The sequence below is a fragment of the Tamandua tetradactyla genome, chromosome 16 (assembly GCF_023851605.1).
Source record: "Tamandua tetradactyla isolate mTamTet1 chromosome 16, mTamTet1.pri, whole genome shotgun sequence".
NCBI classification, from domain to species: domain Eukaryota; kingdom Metazoa; phylum Chordata; class Mammalia; order Pilosa; family Myrmecophagidae; genus Tamandua; species Tamandua tetradactyla.
Window position 1 is genome coordinate 61,349,471 of NC_135342.1, and position 18,798 is coordinate 61,368,268.

Consider the following 18,798-nt stretch of genomic DNA (forward strand, 5'->3'; position numbering starts at 1 on the left):
TTCATAGTGATACTGATATTTGAGTGTTTACTGTTTGCCTAACAACATTTTGTGTTCATTACATAAGTTACAGAGGTGAAAGGCATAGTTCCTGCCCTTAAAGAGCAAATAGACTAGAAAAAAGTACTAGAGTAAAAATAAAATAAAGTTGAGGCCATTTAGCATTGGTCAAGGTTGAGAAGGCTTTGCTATAGGGATGACTTTAACTGGTAGGGGACAAGACAGCAGACACTGGTATGGAAAATGCCCAGCAGGAAGTATTCAGAGATGAAAGTCGAATAGATCGAAGGGCTCAGGAGTTCCTTAAGCCTCAACCAGAATGGGTCTTTTGAGCAGAGGAGCCTCACTTTAGGACGATTTAGTTTAACATTAGTGTTGGGCTGACTAGTAAGAGAGACCGGCCTGGAATGCTATTCTGTTCCTTTATAATTCTTTTTCTCTTTTATTCCTGGATTTGATGAATTACCGGGTTCTGTCAACTGATTGTTACCTTCATTCTACAGAAATTCATTAGTTGGTTAGAAGAATCATTTTTGTGGGAAAATTTTATCCAAGGTCTGTGATGAGAATTCTAGGAAACTGAAAGGTTTATCTAAGGTTTGTTTGGCTAACATGTATGGAGTGCCTTCTTGACTTGCCTTTGAGGATAGAGAGTAGCAGATACCACATTTATATTGTTTTATTTAATCTTTATGATAGCCTATGAAATGGATACCAGTGTTATCTCCATTTTATAAAAGAGGAAACTGAGGCACAGAAAATGTGTTACCTCACCCTGGTCACACCATTAATAAATAGAAGAACCAGATTCGGGATGTAGGTCTCTGTCTAGAGAAAGATAACTAATCCATTCTGCTTCTCTGGTACTTTTTTTTTTAATATAGACTATATATAGACTATATAAACATTTCCCCCATATTAGGTTTTATATTAAAATGTGATTTTTAATGTCTGCTTTCCATTTTGTGGAATACATTCCATTTTGTGGATGTATCATCATTTACATCATTTACATTTACAGGTTTAGCTATTCCCTGCTTGATAGATTTTTAGGTTGTTTATAATTATTTACTTTATATAATAATTACCTTATAATCGTGGTATCTCTGATTATTTCTGGGCATAAAGTCTGAAGTGGAATTACAGGATCACAATTTGAATATTTAAAAAAATTAATTCATATTAAATTTTTACTTTAACAAGTTAGAATATTGATCGTTAGGGATTATCCTTTAAAATAGCCTTAACACTATTATAATAGTCTTTCATCAGCTGAAACAAATGTACCACACTAGTGCAGTGTTAATAATAAAGGGGAGGGTTAATATGGGAACTCTGTATTTTCTGCATGATTTTTCTGTAAACCTCCAACTTCTCAAAAAAAATAATAGCCATAGTAATAGAGGTAAAATGCTGTCACATTGTTTTTATTGGCATTTCTTTTAGTGTTAATGAGGTTCAGTATTCTTTCTTATTCATCTACTATTTATGGTTTTTTTAGTCATCTATTTGTGTCCTTTTCCCAGCTTTCTCTTTTGTTGTCCTTTTCTTATAAAATATATAGGGGTGGTGCAAGGGTAGGTAAGTGGTGGAATTCTCACCTGCCACACAGGAGACCCAGGTTCAAAATTCTCAGACCATGCACCCCCCCAAAAAAAAAATTTACAGAGGTTTTATACAATAAGAATATTAATCCTTTGTCAAATGTATTGCAAATATGACAATATTTCCTTGTTGGTCATTTTATTTTTGCTCACTATGTTTTTGTTATATGTCAAATTTTCAGTAATTTCTTCTATTATCCATGCTTCTAAGCATAAAACCTTCCTCATTCTGAGATCAGAATGAAAAACTTTTGAAAACTATTCCCCTATTTTTCTGAGGGTCTAGGGTAGTGGGGTGGTTGCATGAACCAGGAATCAAACCTGGATCTCCCACATGGTAGGCAGACATTTCTACCACTGAACCACCCTTTCATCCCCCTGCATTTTTTTTTCAAGTTCTTCTCTTTTTGTTTATTTTTAACTTTTTTTATTGTGAAATATAACATATATACAAAAAAGCAATAAATTCCTAAGTAACGTTTGAACAACTAGTTATAGAACAGATTTTAAGTTTGGTATGGGTTACAGTTCCACGATTTTTCATTTTTTCTTTTAGCTGCTGCAAGACACTGGAAACCAAAAGAAATATCAATATAATGAGTCAGCAGTCATACTCATTTGTTAAACCCTACCTTCTCTGTTATACTCCTCCTTCTCTTTTTTTTTCTTTTTTGTAATAACATTTATACTAAAAAGCATTAAATTTCAAAGTACATTTGCAGCAGTTAGTTGTAGAACAGATTTCAGAGTTTGGAATGGGTTACAGTTCTACAATTTTAGGTTTTTACTTCTAGTTGCTCTAAGATACTGGAGAGTAAAAGAAATAACAGTATAATGATTTAGTGATGATACTCATTTATTTAACTCTACCTTCTCTGTGTAACTCTACCATCACCTTTGATATTTCTCCCGCTCTTTAGGGGTATTTGGGCTGTGTTCATCCTAGCTTTTTCATCTTGGTAGCAGCTGTTGATAACATGGGATAGGGAGATAGAACTACTTCTGGAGAAGACTGGCCCCTCTGCATTTCAGGACTTGTACAGGGACCCATCTGGAGGTGTAGGTTTCTGGAAAGTTACCCTAGTGTATGGAACCTTTGTAGGATCTTATTGGCAGAAATGGTTTTAGTTGGGGTTTGGCAAGTTATGATAGGTAGCAATGTCTAACTGAAGCTTGAGAACAGGTTCTTTTTGTTTTGTTTTTGTTTGCTCCATGGTAACAGTTCCACCCTATATTAATTACTGTGGCTTTTTAGAAATTTTACTACTATCCTCAATGCCCTGTTTATTTTTTATACCAACTTTAAAAATTATTTTTATCAAATAGAAAGAATTCGCATTTTACAACCTCTGGCGTCTCCAGTCATATAGATAGTACTAAGTTAGGTTTAATGAAGTCTTTTATGTCTCCTGAAGAATTTTGTAATCTTAAAATATGTCTTGCAAGTTTTGAGCCCTTTTTATTTTGATACTTTTTGGGGGGTGGGGACTGCTGTATAGTCCAAGAATCGTACCCAGGTCTCCGGCATGGAAGGCGAGCATTCTACCACTGAACCACCTGTGCAGCCTATTTTGATACATTGTATTTTGAATGTCATAACTCTCTATATTTCTCTATTTTCTATTTAATGAAAATATGTTTGTATAAAATTTCAAGTTTGTTTATAGCTCATCTTTTTCACAAAGAATTTGAGGAAATATGCAGGAAATAAAAATAATAAATGGTAAATAAAAGTCAAAACCCCAGAAAATACATATTAGAATAGAAAGTTAGTATTGCGTAGTTTGTGGGTAAAAAAAAATGTTTAAGATGTGGCCAACTTAAAAAATGGAAACATGATCCTTATTACATAGGTCTTTCATGAAAGAAAAATTTTTCAGTGGAAAAAACTGCTTTTCAGAACCTTCAACTCCAAATATAATTTCTCCCACATATCCTTTAGTATAAGCCAAGGGCTTAATGCCAAGACAAAACTTAGTGAAAGCAGTTCCATTGGGGCTACAGTGATGTGACCCAAGGATGCACAGCTTTCTTAGGGCCTGGCATAATTTTGGGATAAAGCCTAGAATGGAAAACTGAATACCACAGAGAAATCAGGTCAGATGAGGACAGAAAAGCTGCCTTTACATTTAGTGACTAAAGGCCATTGCTGGCCTTAGAGCATTTCAGTAGTGTCTTGGAGAGTAGAAGCCAGACTGGTAAACTGAGGAGTGGAAGAGAATTAAAGGAGTAGAGACAGTGTGGAGTTGAGCATGGAAGGAAGAAAGAGCCAACAAATACTAAATTGTGAAGTGGGATTAAGGGAAATTTTAAGATGGGAAAGATTTGAGCAGCCTAGAGCTGTCAAGAGAAAAGGTTGAAGTGAGAGAAACAGTACTGATCCAGCAGGCTCCCTGGTGGCGTAGGAGGAGGGACAGACTTAAGTGACCTCTATTGGAGGCTACACCCCTGCCCACCTGCTTGACCAATCAGACAGGGCAGGAAAGTACTCAGATGCCAGTTGTCCTTTCTTCTTTCTGACCTCTCGCCTCCAATTGCCTCGATCTGAGGAAGCTCCCTCCTGTCCCTCCCTCTACCCAGGAATTGAACAAATAATAAAAGAAGGAAGACTGCTTTTTGTTTTTTTGTTTTCTCACCAAAATGACAAAACAAAGTAAGAATCTGGTCTTAAAAGTCCATTTTATGTATGATACTGAGCTTTGCCAATCACATTTGGTTGGTTAGTGATGAATTGGAGAGTCGAGTCCAATGCCATTGAGTTGGAGGTGGCAGGCAAACATCCACATGGAGAGATGCCATTTAGTCAATGAAACTGGAGTTAAAGATGTCGATTTGAGAGAACTCTGTGTAAAAAACAACTGAAGTGAAAAGGGTGGCTCAAGGAATGACTACAAAGAAAGGAAAGGGCTTTGGTGTACTTGGACTGCTGAAGGAGTTCTGAGAACCCAGGGAAAAGACCCAGAAAAGGTGGAAACCAAGGAAGGAAAGAGGTTCATGAAAGAAGTGTATGAGTTCATATTGTTAAATGGTAGAGTCTTTCCCCTGGTTTCTCAGAGGATGAAGGGACTATCATTGGGTTGGCCAGGTGGTTCATAGTGGTGGGCCAAGCTAAGGGTTATAGAGGCTGTAGAGGGAATATAGAGTACTTTCTGTGTTTTCAAAATTGTTGTGTACTAAATACCCTAGAGAGCTCAGATTAAGTGTTTTTCCTCCACCAGTTTTATTATTAAGTATATTTAAATAGTCTGAGGTTATGTAATGACTGCCTGTCAAGGCCAGCATTAGCACTTACAGAATGCTAAGTTTTTGCTCTTTGCCCTTGGGTACTTTTCTAAGAGAATGTTGCCAAGATAAACAGGGCTTTTTCTCTGTTCCCTAACTCCAGACATTTAGATTAACATCTTTTCTGACTCAAACTTAACTTTGTGAATCCTTAATAGCATGGGAAAGTTCACTCTTAAAAATATATACGTGAATATATATGTGAATTTAAAATATTTTTTCATGTAAAATGTGAAGAATAATGATATAAAGTCAGGTAGTGCTTCTCAAAGTTTAATATGCGTATGAATCACTTGGGGGATCTTATTAAATTGCAAATTCGAATTTTGTGGGTCATGGTGGGGCCAGAGATTCTGTGTTTTCACCGAGCTCCAGGGTTATGCCAATGCAGCTGGTCCTTGGAGCATAGGAGTAGCAGTTACAATAGACCCTCATCACATGTGGCTTTTGGGAACTTGCAGTGTGGCTAAGTCAAATTGAGGTGTGCTATAAGTATTAAATACATATGAGATTTTGAGAATTTAGTATGAAAAATTACAAAATAGCTAAATAATTTTATATTAATTATATACTGTATGACAGTATTCTAGATATATAAATGGAATATTTTATTAAGTATTATTATTAAATAGATTATTAAAATTTTACCTGTTTCTTCTTACTTTAATATGGCTACTAAAAAATTTAAAATTACCTATGTGGCTCATGTTTGTGGCTTATATTTCTTTTGGATAGTGCTAGTATCGAGCATTCCTATCCCAAGAGTAATCCATCTGAATAATACTGGTATTTTAAGTAATTATAGCTAGAATCAAGCCTAATGCCTTTTGTAATCAGAAAAATAAATTAGATCTTTTAATTAAAATACCAGCACATTGATACTCTGACTTTTTTTATTTATAGGCAAATTATAAAACAAATGTCCCTTGAACCTCACCTTTTGCAGTAATATTTTATTGTTACATTTGTTCCCATTGTTATGAAACAGCTAGTAAGAGGCCTTTGTATTGAACATTGTAATATTTTTCTCTTAGTTTTTGAAAACAAGACCTAATGAAAGTAGGTAATGGCAAAATAAATCAGGCGGGCACCCCAGCAGCCTAGGATGTTTCCCATCAGCCTTTGTTTTGTGTCATATAGGTGGTAGAGTTGCTGAGTCTGTCAGAAAACAGATTGCTTCAAGCCTGGTGTCTGTCGTCAAAAGATTTTCATAGCCCAGCTGGAAAAAATGGATCATTTTGAGAAAAGATTATATACTAAGTGTGTGGTTATTTTATCTGAAAATAGATATTCAGAGAAGAATATCTGGATAATGGCCATAGAAACTCCAAAGGCTTTTTGTACAAAGGATGAGCTGGATCTGAGAAGGATTAAGTAAAGCAGGGGGAGGGAGAGGATAGCAAAAACAACTGTGGTTCTGGTGAAAAGACAAACAGCCTGCCTAAAGATAAAGTGTGTCCTAGACGGAAGGAAGACAAATCTGCATAGGTTATCCTGGGGTCAGATACTGAGGGACCTTCCAGGCCAGAGGAGTGTTATATGCATCAGACATCACAGCTACTTTTTCGGCAAAAAGAGAATGATGTACTTTGTTAAGGAAATCGAGCCGGTTCTTTGTAAAAATGAGTAAATCAGAACTTACCCTGCCCAGAAAGCATAAGTGGTTTCTTCTTGCCAACCATATGAAATATGGTCTTATTTTGACATTTAAGACCATCTAAACTATGGCCATAACCAGTGTTTTGTTTTGTTTTTTCATGGACAGGCTCCGAGAATCAAACCTAGGTCTCCTGCATGGCAGGCGAGAATTCTGCCACTGAGCCACTGTTGCACCACCCCAAACATATCTTTTTGATATCTCTTACCATCCTATCCTCTTTCCTCAGCTTTAAACCAACTCTTATTCTTTTCCATGACCAATTCCTTCATGCATTTATTCCACCTAAGACTTTAATTTCTTTTCCTGCAAAAAACACATCCACCAAACTCTGCTTTTAAATCCCCTGCATGCCCATGTTTCAGGGTTCCCATTCAAATCCCACATCCATGAAGTATTTTGATCTCACACCTGGATGTTATATTACCTTTCTTTAGACCTACCTAGTTTTACCTTGATTAACTGTATGTGCCCTGTCTGGTTTGTTAGGCAATAAGTCCTAGAATACAGGCCATGACCAGGCTTTGTGCTCCCTTGCTGTGGTCCTGGCTTAAGGTGCTAACAGTACCTGAACTGAAAATTGGAGAAACGTGTCTCTAATGGAAGTAGTAAAAGCTTTGTTTGAAACTAGGCCAAGAATACAAACCACTTTAAACTTTTACTTGAAGTAACTTTGTATATACTTATAGTTTTTGTTAGATCAAATTGTTGCTTTGAATTAGATGATTTTTCAGACCTATTTTACTCTTAGATATTTGGATACTGTCAGTACTCATAGGACATAAGAGCCAGAAACTATGAATTGTTTGGGTTTTTGTTGTTGTTGTTTTCTACTTTTTATTATATATTCAATTCATTTAATTATTGAGTGCTTACCAACCTGGGCACAGTGCTAGAGAGTAAAGTGACATGTTAGATGTGTACCTGTCCTTAGAAGACTCATGAATGTCTCTGATGGTGTGACACAGAAGGTGGTGGTTTATGGCTCCCCAAAATGGCAACAACAGAAAAGCCACTGTGACAGAGCATGCTTTCTGTAGAATTTAGCCTAAAAACCTGTAAAGCCCTTTGTAAGTGTATTTATAAATTGATAGAGGAAATGCATGATTTAAGCTAGTTTTTTAAAATAATGCTTTAATACCATAAGATATCCAATTAGAGTTAAAATTTCTGATTGTCTCGTCATTTTTTTTTACTTAAAAATAGATTTTTTAATTGTGCTGAAATATGCGTAACATAAAATTATTGTAGCCATTTTAAGTGAACAAGCTTTGACTTTAAATATATTGACAATAATTTGTAGCTCTCACCACTATTTCCAGACCATTTTCATCATCCCAAATCAAAGCTCATATTCATTTAGCAATAACACCCCATTCCGCTCCTTCTCTAGTGAACCACTATACTGCTTTCTGTCTTTATGAATTTTCTTATTCTAAGCATTTCATTTAAGAAACATAATACAGTATTTGTCCTTTTGGGTCTGGCTTATTTCACTGTACATGATGTCTTCAAGGTTTATCGATGTTGTAGCTTCTTTTATGGCTTCTTTCACTTCTTTTTTGGCTGAATAATGTTGTCTTGTAAGGAAAGACCACAATTTTTGTTTCTCCATCATCTGTTGATGGACCCTTGGGTTACTTCCCCCTTTTGATTATTGCGAGTAATGCTGTAATGAGCACTGGTGTACGATATCTGTCCAAGTCCCTACTTTCAGTTCTTTTGGGAATATCACTAGGAGTGGGTTTGCCAGGTCGTAGGGGAGTTTCGTGTTTGACTTTCTGAGGAACCACCAAGTTTTTTCATAGCAACTGCACTATTTTAAATTCCCACCAACAGTGTACATGGCTCCTGTTTCTTCACATCATCGCTGATGCTGTTATTTTCAGTTTTTAAAATAATAGCCATCCTAGTGAGTGTGAAATGGTATCTGACTGTAGTTTTAATTTGCATTTCTCTAACAGCTGATGGTATTAAGTGCCTTTTCATCTACTTAATAGGCTATTTGAATATCTTCTTTGGAGAAAAGTCTATTCCAGTCCTTGGCCCATTTTTAATTGCATTGTTTACCTTTGGTTTTTGAGTTGTAGGAGTTCTTTAATTAAACCATTATCAAATACATGGTTTTCAAAATATTCTCCCATTTTATAGTTTTTTTCATTTCTTGTAAAAGTCCTGTATGCACAAAAGTTTTTAATTTTGATGAAGTCCATTCTAATTTTTCTTTTTACTTGTTCTTTTGGTGTAAAATCTAAAAGTCCATTGCCTACTATAAGGTCCTGGAGATATTTTCCCATGTTTTCTTATAAGAGTTTTATAAAACATGTGAAAATATTAGCACTTATATTTAATTATTATATTATGTATATATTAACACATCATTGATCCCTTTTTTTTTTACATTTTTATTGTAAAATATAACAAAAATACATAGTAAAGAAAGAAAAAAAGCAATTTTCAGAGCACACTTCCAACAACAACAAGCAACTACAGAACAAAGTTTGTCATGGGCTACCATTCCATCATCTCAGATTGTTTCCTTCTAGCTGCCCCAAAACACTGGAGGCTAGAACGGAATAGTAATATAATAATTCAGCAGCCATACTCATTTGTTAAATCTCGTTTTCTCTGTTATACCTCCCCTGTCTCCTTTAATCCCTCTCCCACTCTGTATAGCTCCTTGGGGAATGTGCATTCCGACTCTTTCATGCTAAGAATGGGTGTCCACACTGAAGGACAGGGGTATGCAGTCAATTGATAATCCTGGAGAGGCTGATTTTTCTGGGTTTCAGGATTTATCTGACCTAGGAATCCTCTGGGAATGAAGGCATCCTAGTGCATGAAACCTTTATAGGGTCTCAGTTCAAGCCCCAAGTGCTCTTAAGCGACAGCAGGAGTGATCTTGATTGGGGTTTAGCAAACTATGACCATTTGCACTATCTAGCTGTCTGTCAACTATTGGCCATGGCATACATTTTTAATTTTCCCCCTATATCCCTCTAACATAATCATATCATGTATATATTTTTTAGCCATTCATGGTTTGAATCAGGATCCAGTGAAGAGCCGTATATTGTGATTGGTTGCTATGTCTCTGGGGATTTTATCATTATAGTACAGTTTAATGTCCTGTGTCATCAGTTTCCTATTAATTGGTAGTTGAATCTAGAGGCTTCATTAGTTTCAGATATTTTCGTTTTGTTTGGCAAGATTACTTCATAAGTGGTATTTTATTCTTCCGTCAGGAAGCACGTAATATCTATTTTGTCTTTTTTTTGTGATGTTAACAAGTACTGATGCCTCATTCATCCATTAGGGTCTTTTATTTAAAAATGTGCTGTGTATGTTTTCATTTAGATACCTTTTATTTTAAATAATATTTTGTATTATCTCTTAATAAAGGAAGGGGAAATGGAAGGTGAGGCAGTTGAAGCCATTGTGGAGGAGTCTGAAACTTTCATTAAAGGAAAGGAGAGAAAAACTTACCAGAGGCGCCGGGAAGGAGGGCAGGAGGAGGATGCTTGCCACCTCCCTCAAAACCAGACGGATGGGGGTGAGGTGGTCCAGGATGTCAATAGCAGTGTACAAATGGTAATGATGGAACAGCTGGATCCCACCCTTCTTCAGATGAAGACTGAAGTAATGGAGGGTACAGTGGCTCCAGAAGCAGAGGCTGCTGTGGATGATACCCAGATCATAACCTTACAGGTTGTAAATATGGAAGAACAGCCCATAAACATAGGAGAGCTTCAGCTTGTTCAAGTACCTGTTCCTGTGACTGTACCTGTTGCCACCACTTCAGTGGAAGAACTTCAGGGGGCTTATGAGAATGAAGTGTCTAAAGAGGGCCTTGCAGAAAGCGAACCCATGATATGTCATACCTTACCTTTGCCTGAAGGGTTTCAAGTGGTGAAAGTGGGGGCCAACGGAGAGGTAGAAACGCTAGAACAAGGGGAACTTCCTCCTCAGGAAGATCCTAGTTGGCAAAAAGACCCAGACTATCAGCCACCAGCCAAAAAAACAAAGAAAACCAAAAAGAGCAAACTGCGTTACACAGAGGAGGGCAAAGATGTGGATGTGTCAGTCTACGATTTTGAGGAAGAACAGCAAGAGGGACTGCTGTCGGAGGTTAATGCAGAGAAAGTGGTTGGTAACATGAAGCCTCCAAAGCCAACAAAAATTAAAAAGAAAGGTAAGATGAGTTTATCCACTGTACTCTCATAAAACCATTTTGGAATAAAGCACAACTCAGTTGCGTATGCATGTTATTTAATATTAAAAGGATTTCTTCTTTTTAAATACCAAAACCAAACAAACGCAGACATTCCTATTTTGATCATTTGGTTCTACATATAATCAGTAATTCACAGTATCATCACATAGTTGCATATTCATCATCATGATCATTTCTTGAAACATTTGCATCAATTCAGAAAAAGAAATAAAAAGACAACAGAAAAAGAAATAAAACGAAAACAAAAAAAATAATTATACATACCATACCCCATATCCCTCCCTTTCATTGATCACTAGCATTTCAAACTAAATTTATTTTAATATTTGTTCCCCCTATTATTTATTTTTATTCCATATGTTCTACTCGTCTGTTGACAAGGTAGATAAAAGGAGCATCAGACACAAGGTTTTCACAATCACACAGTCACATTGTGAAAGCTATATCATTATACAGTCATCTTCAAGAAACATGGCTACTGGAACACGGCTCTACATTTTCAGGCAGTTCCCTCCAGCCTCTCCATTACATCATAAAAGGAATTTTTAAGGAATCATTTTGTAACTGCCAGTCTTTTTAGCCAATCTAGAACTTTTTTTCCAGATGGAGTGTTCTTTTTTTTTTTAAGACCTGAAGAGAAAGAAATAAATCTATTAGTAGCTTGACATTACTGTGACTTAATAGCATTGGATTAGCTTTTGGATTTAGTTATAAAGGCTAATGAAATGTATTTGTAGAAATTTAAGATTAACACTTTGAAACCCTGCAATAAGTTTTTTTCTTTTTGTTTTTTGTTTTTTTTTTTGCATATAGGTGTAAAGAAGACATTCCAGTGTGAACTCTGCAGTTACACATGTCCACGGCGTTCAAATTTGGATCGTCACATGAAAAGTCACACTGATGAGAGACCACACAAGTGCCATCTCTGTGGCAGGGCATTCAGAACAGTCACCCTCCTGAGGAACCACCTAAACACACATACAGGTGCTGGATAAAGAATTTTGAAGACAGGGATATGAGCTCTACCTTTTCCCCTACAGTATAGCAAAGGTTAAAACTTGGGGCTTTAAGTTTCATTCTAGTTAGTTCCATCAGGAAGTTAAGATTTTTTTTTGTTCTTACGATGCCCTTTTTGTAGTCTTGATTTTATTATAAGCAGCTGAACTTCATTATAGGCAAATGTAAATGAAGTTTAGTGGCCATCTAAATTATATAAAGACACAATGATCTGGGGAAAAAACTATCTATCTATGATAGTTGACCTGGAATATTACCTGAAAATATCACCATTGTGTTGCTGAGATTTTAAACCAAGATGATGAAAAATGACTCCAAAATGTCCTAGGCAGCAACTGCTAGGCACTCTGAAGAAATACATTAGGAAGTGAAATCTACCTTTGTAAAAACCATGGCATTTTCTGTTTCTGGTTATTTCACTTCAGGGAAGATTAGTAGTTCATAGACTCAGAATGGAGTTTAAGGTGTTGCTAACTGATTAATTCTGGCATTTCATTCATTTATTTGTTCAAGCTACTTGCACACTTTAATACAGTGTTCACATGTTCTAATTAGTTCCATGTTGAGTATAGTTCCATGTTGAGTAGTTTAGGTTGGTTTATGCTCCTTGTCAGATGAGTATGTTTAAGAGAGGGTTGACCCATAAGCAGTATACTATGCAATTATATTTTCTTGACAAATATGTCTTAGTCATTTTTCAAAATCTCCCCAGTCTCTACTCAGACACTTGAAAATATAGTTTATTTGGTAGTTTGAAGGCACTATGACAGGGGTATACTACTAAGTAAGAGCAGTTGACCACCATGATAGAACTTAAAAAAGATAGGAGTGCCTTGGTTTGGGCATTATATATCATGGTCTGGTTCTCAGGTTGGAAAATAAGCAGTTCAGTTCTGTTTATTTACCCAGATCTGATTTGGCAGGACTGATTTCATACTAACCCAACCTGCAAGGTATCAGAGTTTCAGCAGAGTATTAGTTTATAGTAAGGAATGCATATTTACTAGATACAGTTGTATTTACAATCTAGGTGGCATCTTTACCTGTGTCAAGTTGCCATAGCAATTGAAAGGTGGCTCAGTGAGCATGGACCTTGAGCCAAAGGATGTTCACATGATGCAACTTGATCAAAGTCCTTGCCCCATAGCAGTGTCTATCTGTTTCTTGACTGTCATGCTTATGTCTGTCAGTCATGCCTCTTTCTCTGTCCTGAATAGTACTGGGTAAACATAGACAGTTACTCTGTTTCATCTTACCTTGTCCTACTGAAATGGATATTTTTTTCCTTCTCTTGCTAATTAATGTTTTACTTACCTATCTATACAATCAAACTACAGTTTTCACAGATAGGAGCTCTAATCCCTCATTCCTATATCCTCAGCCGTGTGGAAGGAGCAAAGTGAAAGGGAACATGAATATTCCTTGGAATTTCTTAGTTACTGTCATACCCCAGTTACACGTTCTCTCTCCAAGGTTCTCTTCAGTCTGTGGGAGAATCATTTATGTAAATGGCTGGTCCCTTTCATTACATTGTACCTCTTCCTAATTCCATTCTCAAAGGGAAGTCTTCCTTCAGTTTTGGAGCTATACCTTATTGTTACCCTTTATATATCTCTGCCTACAGCACACAATTACAGATGGTCACTAGTTCTGTGAATAACAGTATGTGAAAACATCACTGTGTTCTGCCGTCACCTTTATTTCTAATGCAGTATTTCAGAAGGTAAAGTGGCTAGAGAAAATCCTGGTAGGGCTGCTAAAGTAATTATGTCATGGGGCCACTATGTAACATAATATTAATATATTAATAATAGTACTATATGTGACATTAATATTAATGATAATATTAAAATTCTTTCAATAAAAGAAAAATAAAACAAAAAATATAGAGTATCTGTTATTAGTTCATAGAAGTGCTTAGATTAGGTAAATTGACATCTATATCACAGAATATTAGACATGGATGTTTGAAAATGATCTGTTTAAATTACATAAAAAGCAGTATACTTTCAAAAGCATTGATAAGCCTTTGGAACATCTTTATCAAAAGCATTTTATGGTAGTTCAGTGGTAGAATGCTCGCCTTCCGTGCAGGACATCTGGGTTTGATACCCAGACCATGCACCCCCCCATCCGCGCCCCCAAAAAACTTTATATAGAAAACAAGCCAGTATGTTTGTACTCAAAAATCAGAAAGAAAAAAAAAATCCAAGAATATTGATAACCCAGTGGACTTTATGTGAAATCATAATAGTAAGATTTGATGGGCAAAAAGGTCTTGAGTCAAATTCTGTAACCTGTACTTGAGAAAACATCAAGGTATAAAAGATATTCTATATTTTTATCAAGGGTAGAAATGGAATAGTGTTTCTGTAAACTTTTGATCCATACTGACCAGAATATTCACAAAATTGGGATAAGATGGATTTTATATTCAAAGGTAGCAAATTCAAATGGATAATTAAGGGAAACTAAATGCCTGGCACACATTTCTAATATTCTTGGGTTAGTGCTGTAAAGATCAGCTGGGCCCTCTCATAGCTTTTGAAGCCACTCTCCAACTGCTGCAAAGTTGATAAGATGACCAGGGTCCAGCCTCATGTAGCAGTTCTGTGTCGCACATTGAACTCTATGCCATTGACTGTGGATCTTGTTTTTCTTGTTTTGTCCTCCTTTTTCTAGGTACTCGTCCTCACAAGTGCCCAGACTGTGACATGGCCTTTGTGACCAGTGGAGAATTGGTGCGGCATCGTCGTTACAAACACACCCATGAGAAGCCATTTAAGTGTTCCATGTGTGATTATGCCAGCGTAGAAGTGAGTGTTCAGCTCATTGTTGATACCTCTCTTAGGTAGACCAGGATTCTAGTATGAGGATATAAATTATCCAACTGACTGATGAAATGAAAGTCTTGTTAGAGTGACACTCCTTCCTGCCTCAGAAGAAATGGAGATGAGTGAAAGATTTATTTAGCCTTAAAAAAAAACAAAAAACAAAAAACGGAAAGGCACTAGCTCCACATAGTACTTAGAAAGACAAATTCAACGGACCTTTGAAGAAACAGTATCTGTGGTTTAAACTATGCCCAGAGCATTTAGAAAGGTTTATCAACTTTATTATTTAAGGCTACTGTGTTACCAAAACTGGATAAGGATACTACCAAAAAGAAAACTGTATTTTATTATATTATTAAACTGTATCTTATTATATAAGATATATTTTATTCTCAGAGGAGTGAAAATTCTTAATAAAATAGTCAACAAATCAAATTTAGTAATGTATTCTAAAATAAGCAGTTAATAAGAGTATCAAAAATGGAAGGATAGTTTAACAGTAGGAAATCATTGATATAAACTACATTGGGAAAGTAAAGAAAAACTATGATAATTCCTATAGATAATTGAAAAAAGCTTTAAAATTCATACTCATTACCGTTTAAAATCTGTGCAAGTTAAGAGTAGAAGAAAGCTAATTTAATGTGATAAGAGTGCTGAACGTTGGAGATAGCCCCATTAAAATAAGGAGCAAGACAAGGTGTCCAGTTTTATTGTTACTATTATAGCATTGTATTAAAAATCCTTTCCGGGATAAAATAAAAAAGAATTATAAGTGGAAGGACAAAACATGTCTTACAGACATTTGTTTACCTAGAAAATCCAGGAATATCAACTGGAAACTTAGAGCAATAGGAGTTTAGTTGGATGGGATGGTCAGGTACAAGATAGGTATTTAGTAACCTTACTATATGTGTTGTACTTTGAAATGTATTGCTTTTAGGTATATATGTTATTTAAAGAGTAGGAGTATAACAGAGAAGATAGGATTTAACAAATGAGCATGACTACTAAATTAGTATATTGACATTTCTGTTGGTCTCCAGTGTCTTGGAGGCGCTAGAAGGAAAAACCTGAAATTGTGGAACTGTAACCTATACCAAACTGAAATCTGTTCCACAACTACTTGTTAAAATGTACATTGAAATTTATTGCTTTTTTGTATCTATTTCACAATGAAAAAAACATGGAAAAAATAATAATAACTTCACTATATACTAGCAATAGTCGGTAGCCATTAAATGGCTCAAATTCACGTTGCAACAAAATGACTTAGGGATAAACTGAACAACAAAAAAAATACTGATACCTATATGAAGAAAATTTCACATACTTTTTCCAAGGACAGACTAAATGAAGAGACATAAATTGATTCTGAATTTCAACTAGAAGTGTAAATATTCATGATTAAGAAATTTTTTAAGAAAAAAGAGAATGAGCAGGCATTTGCTGTTGGATGTTATAAAATTATATAGTAAGTGAGGACTGATAATTGGAGCAGGAATGCACAGATAGCTTATTGGAACAAAATAAATCCTGGTATATGAAGGAATTTAATACATGATAAAGGAAGCAAATCTGTGGGGAATGAGACAGTTGTTCTACCACTTAAGCGTGTGTGAAAAATCTTGCGTTGCGAGTTTTTGATCAGAATATGAACACTTTTTAAAATTTCAAATCAAACGTTAGTGAGTAGTCAAGGTACTTAGAATCAGGTTTGAAAGTCACTGTTTGAGGAAAGAGTACTAGTCAAAAACTAAAAGCATAGTTGATGGTAAGGAAGATAAATGAAAGACCCCTGAAGCTTGGCCTGTCTAGGAAGTGCTGATAGGAAGAGAGTGTGAAGGGAATTGAATTAGAATATGTGTTCATTAATTCACATTCAGAATTTGGAAGAAAATTGATCCATAAATAGGTATGGATTATTTTTAAACTCTTATGGAAAAATTCAAACATGTAGAAGTAGAGGAAATAGGAAGTAGTGTAATACACATCCATATACCCACCACCTAGCTTAACCAATTATTGAAAATGACCAGCTTGACTCATCTGTACTCCTATCCATTCACTGTTTGGTATGGATTTGAGAAAAAAGGTTATAAGTAATAAAGAGGAAGAAATTTTTTTAGGATTTTTCTGTATTCTGAACTCAAGTGCCCAAAATGTAAATTTTTTTGCCCAGCCAACAGTGTTCTTGTTAGTCTTTATAACAAATGTGTAAGAGGTTTGGTTACTTTCATGTTTCAGGTCAGCAAATTAAAACGTCATATACGCTCTCATACTGGAGAGCGTCCGTTCCAGTGCAGCTTGTGCAGTTATGCCAGCAGGGACACATATAAGCTGAAAAGGCACATGAGAACCCATTCAGGTAGGACATTTCCCGTTCACATTGTATTGATGAGTTTTTTAGTGGTTCCTGCAGAATTGTAGGAACCACCACTTGCCCTCATTACCTGCCTAAACAGAAGACTGACATGAAAATAGTGTATATGTAATTGACAGATGCTCCTTTGGTATATTTCTGAATTCATTGTTCTTTATATACATTAGAGAATGGATTGTTTTGTGCAACTTGAGCCTTTATGCAACAATACTTTTAAGGGAGAAATAAAATTAAGTGAAAATCTAGAATTTTTTAAAAAACATTTAGAAAAAGTCTGGATTACCTAACCCAACTTGTTCCATTTTCTTGAGCATTGTGTTTTCCTACAAAAAAAAAAAAAAAAAAAGTTTCTGCTGTTGTTCTATCCACTTTCCCCCAAAGATAACTAAGTATCGCTGTGGGTACAACTCTCTTTCTGATATGAAGGACTCTAGCAGAGCTGAGGAGAGCAGAGGTGGCCAGCAGCAGTTCAGGACTTGTTTGGCATCTAAAGATAGGCATGAGCAAGACCTATAGTAAGAATCTAAGACTTTAGCCTTTCTGAGTAAGACCCGTAGATTCTATCTGTAGTTTAATATATCTGCCACCTGAATTACCCTTCAGTTGAATCATGGTGTCTATTTATTTCATTAACATGTTTGTTCTGTATTTCCTTTTAAGGAGAAAAACCTTATGAATGTTATATCTGTCATGCTCGGTTTACCCAGAGTGGTACCATGAAGATGCACATTTTACAAAAGCACACAGAAAATGTGGCCAAATTTCACTGTCCCCACTGTGACACTGTCATAGCCCGCAAAAGTGATTTGGGTAAGTAGATTAACAAGTGACAGGTAGAAAAAATCTTCTGAAGGATTCTGGAAATAATGAGGACCACAAATGACTTCCTTCAGTGTTTGACTCTAAAAGTTTTGTATATGTGAATAGCCTGCCACTTAATAAAAGCTGTTCCTTAGCTGCTGTTTTTTCCTATCTTTTCTTTACTGCAGTCAGGCCATAAGATTTTATCCTGAATATAGCTCATCTACAAATTAATGGGAACTGTTAATGGTAGGACATAGTCTTCACTGGTAATGTTAAAGCCCCAAATAGAGAAATGACATAGTATGATTTTTAAAAGACTTGCCTTTAAGAAAAAAAAAAGTCTTCCCCTTCTAGTTTAATTCTCATCTACTTCCCAGCCAACTCTTTTGAAGAATGATATCCCTTACAGTTTTCTGTTTCTCATCTCTTTCTTTTACTGCCATCTTACTGATACCTCAACACTCTAGTAAAGTGATTCTTGCTAAGATCACTCAGGATTGCATTGCTAAATGTAGTGAACATTCCACTCCCCATTTTACTTGACCTCTCAGTAGCAGCATTTGTCATGGTTGACTGTACTCCCATCATTAGACACTTTTCTTCCCTTGGCTCCCAAGGTCCTGTATCTTTGTTAGTTTTCTTCTTACTTCTGTAGCTGTTTCTTCTTAGTCCTCTCTGTTTTAACCCTTTTTTTTCCCAGTGACTTTACATGCTAGATTTTTTTTTTCTTCCTTCTTTTTTCAGACATACACCCCCTGGTAATCTCCAGTCTATTTGATATCACTGCAAATTTGCTATTTCTAGTCATCTCGCACAAGTGATGTTATACAATATATGTCATTATGTACCTTGCTTGTTTCACTGTATTGGAGCACGTCTCGTAACTTCATTTTTTCCTATAGCCAAATAATAACTTTGTTTATCCATAAATGTTAGATTTTGTAAGGCATAAACTTTTTTTTTTGCTTTAGTGATCTCATGAG

The 18,798-nt window shown here is 35.7% G+C and overlaps 1 protein-coding gene across 4 annotated transcripts in view; it reads left to right on the forward strand.

The window, feature by feature from the left end:
* CTCF (CCCTC-binding factor) overlaps nucleotides 1-18,798 on the forward strand; it is a 45,128-nt gene that overhangs the window by 18,362 nt on the left and 7,968 nt on the right. For all 4 annotated transcript variants that reach the window (XM_077132743.1, XM_077132744.1, XM_077132746.1 and 1 more), the window contains 5 exons: nucleotides 9,946-10,735; nucleotides 11,591-11,761; nucleotides 14,477-14,610; nucleotides 16,876-16,996; nucleotides 17,672-17,821. In XM_077132743.1, the coding sequence (XP_076988858.1) occupies nucleotides 9,955-10,735; nucleotides 11,591-11,761; nucleotides 14,477-14,610; nucleotides 16,876-16,996; nucleotides 17,672-17,821 (1,357 nt within the window). In that variant the 5' untranslated portion in view covers nucleotides 9,946-9,954. The remainder of the gene's footprint in view (nucleotides 1-9,945; nucleotides 10,736-11,590; nucleotides 11,762-14,476; nucleotides 14,611-16,875; nucleotides 16,997-17,671; nucleotides 17,822-18,798) is intronic.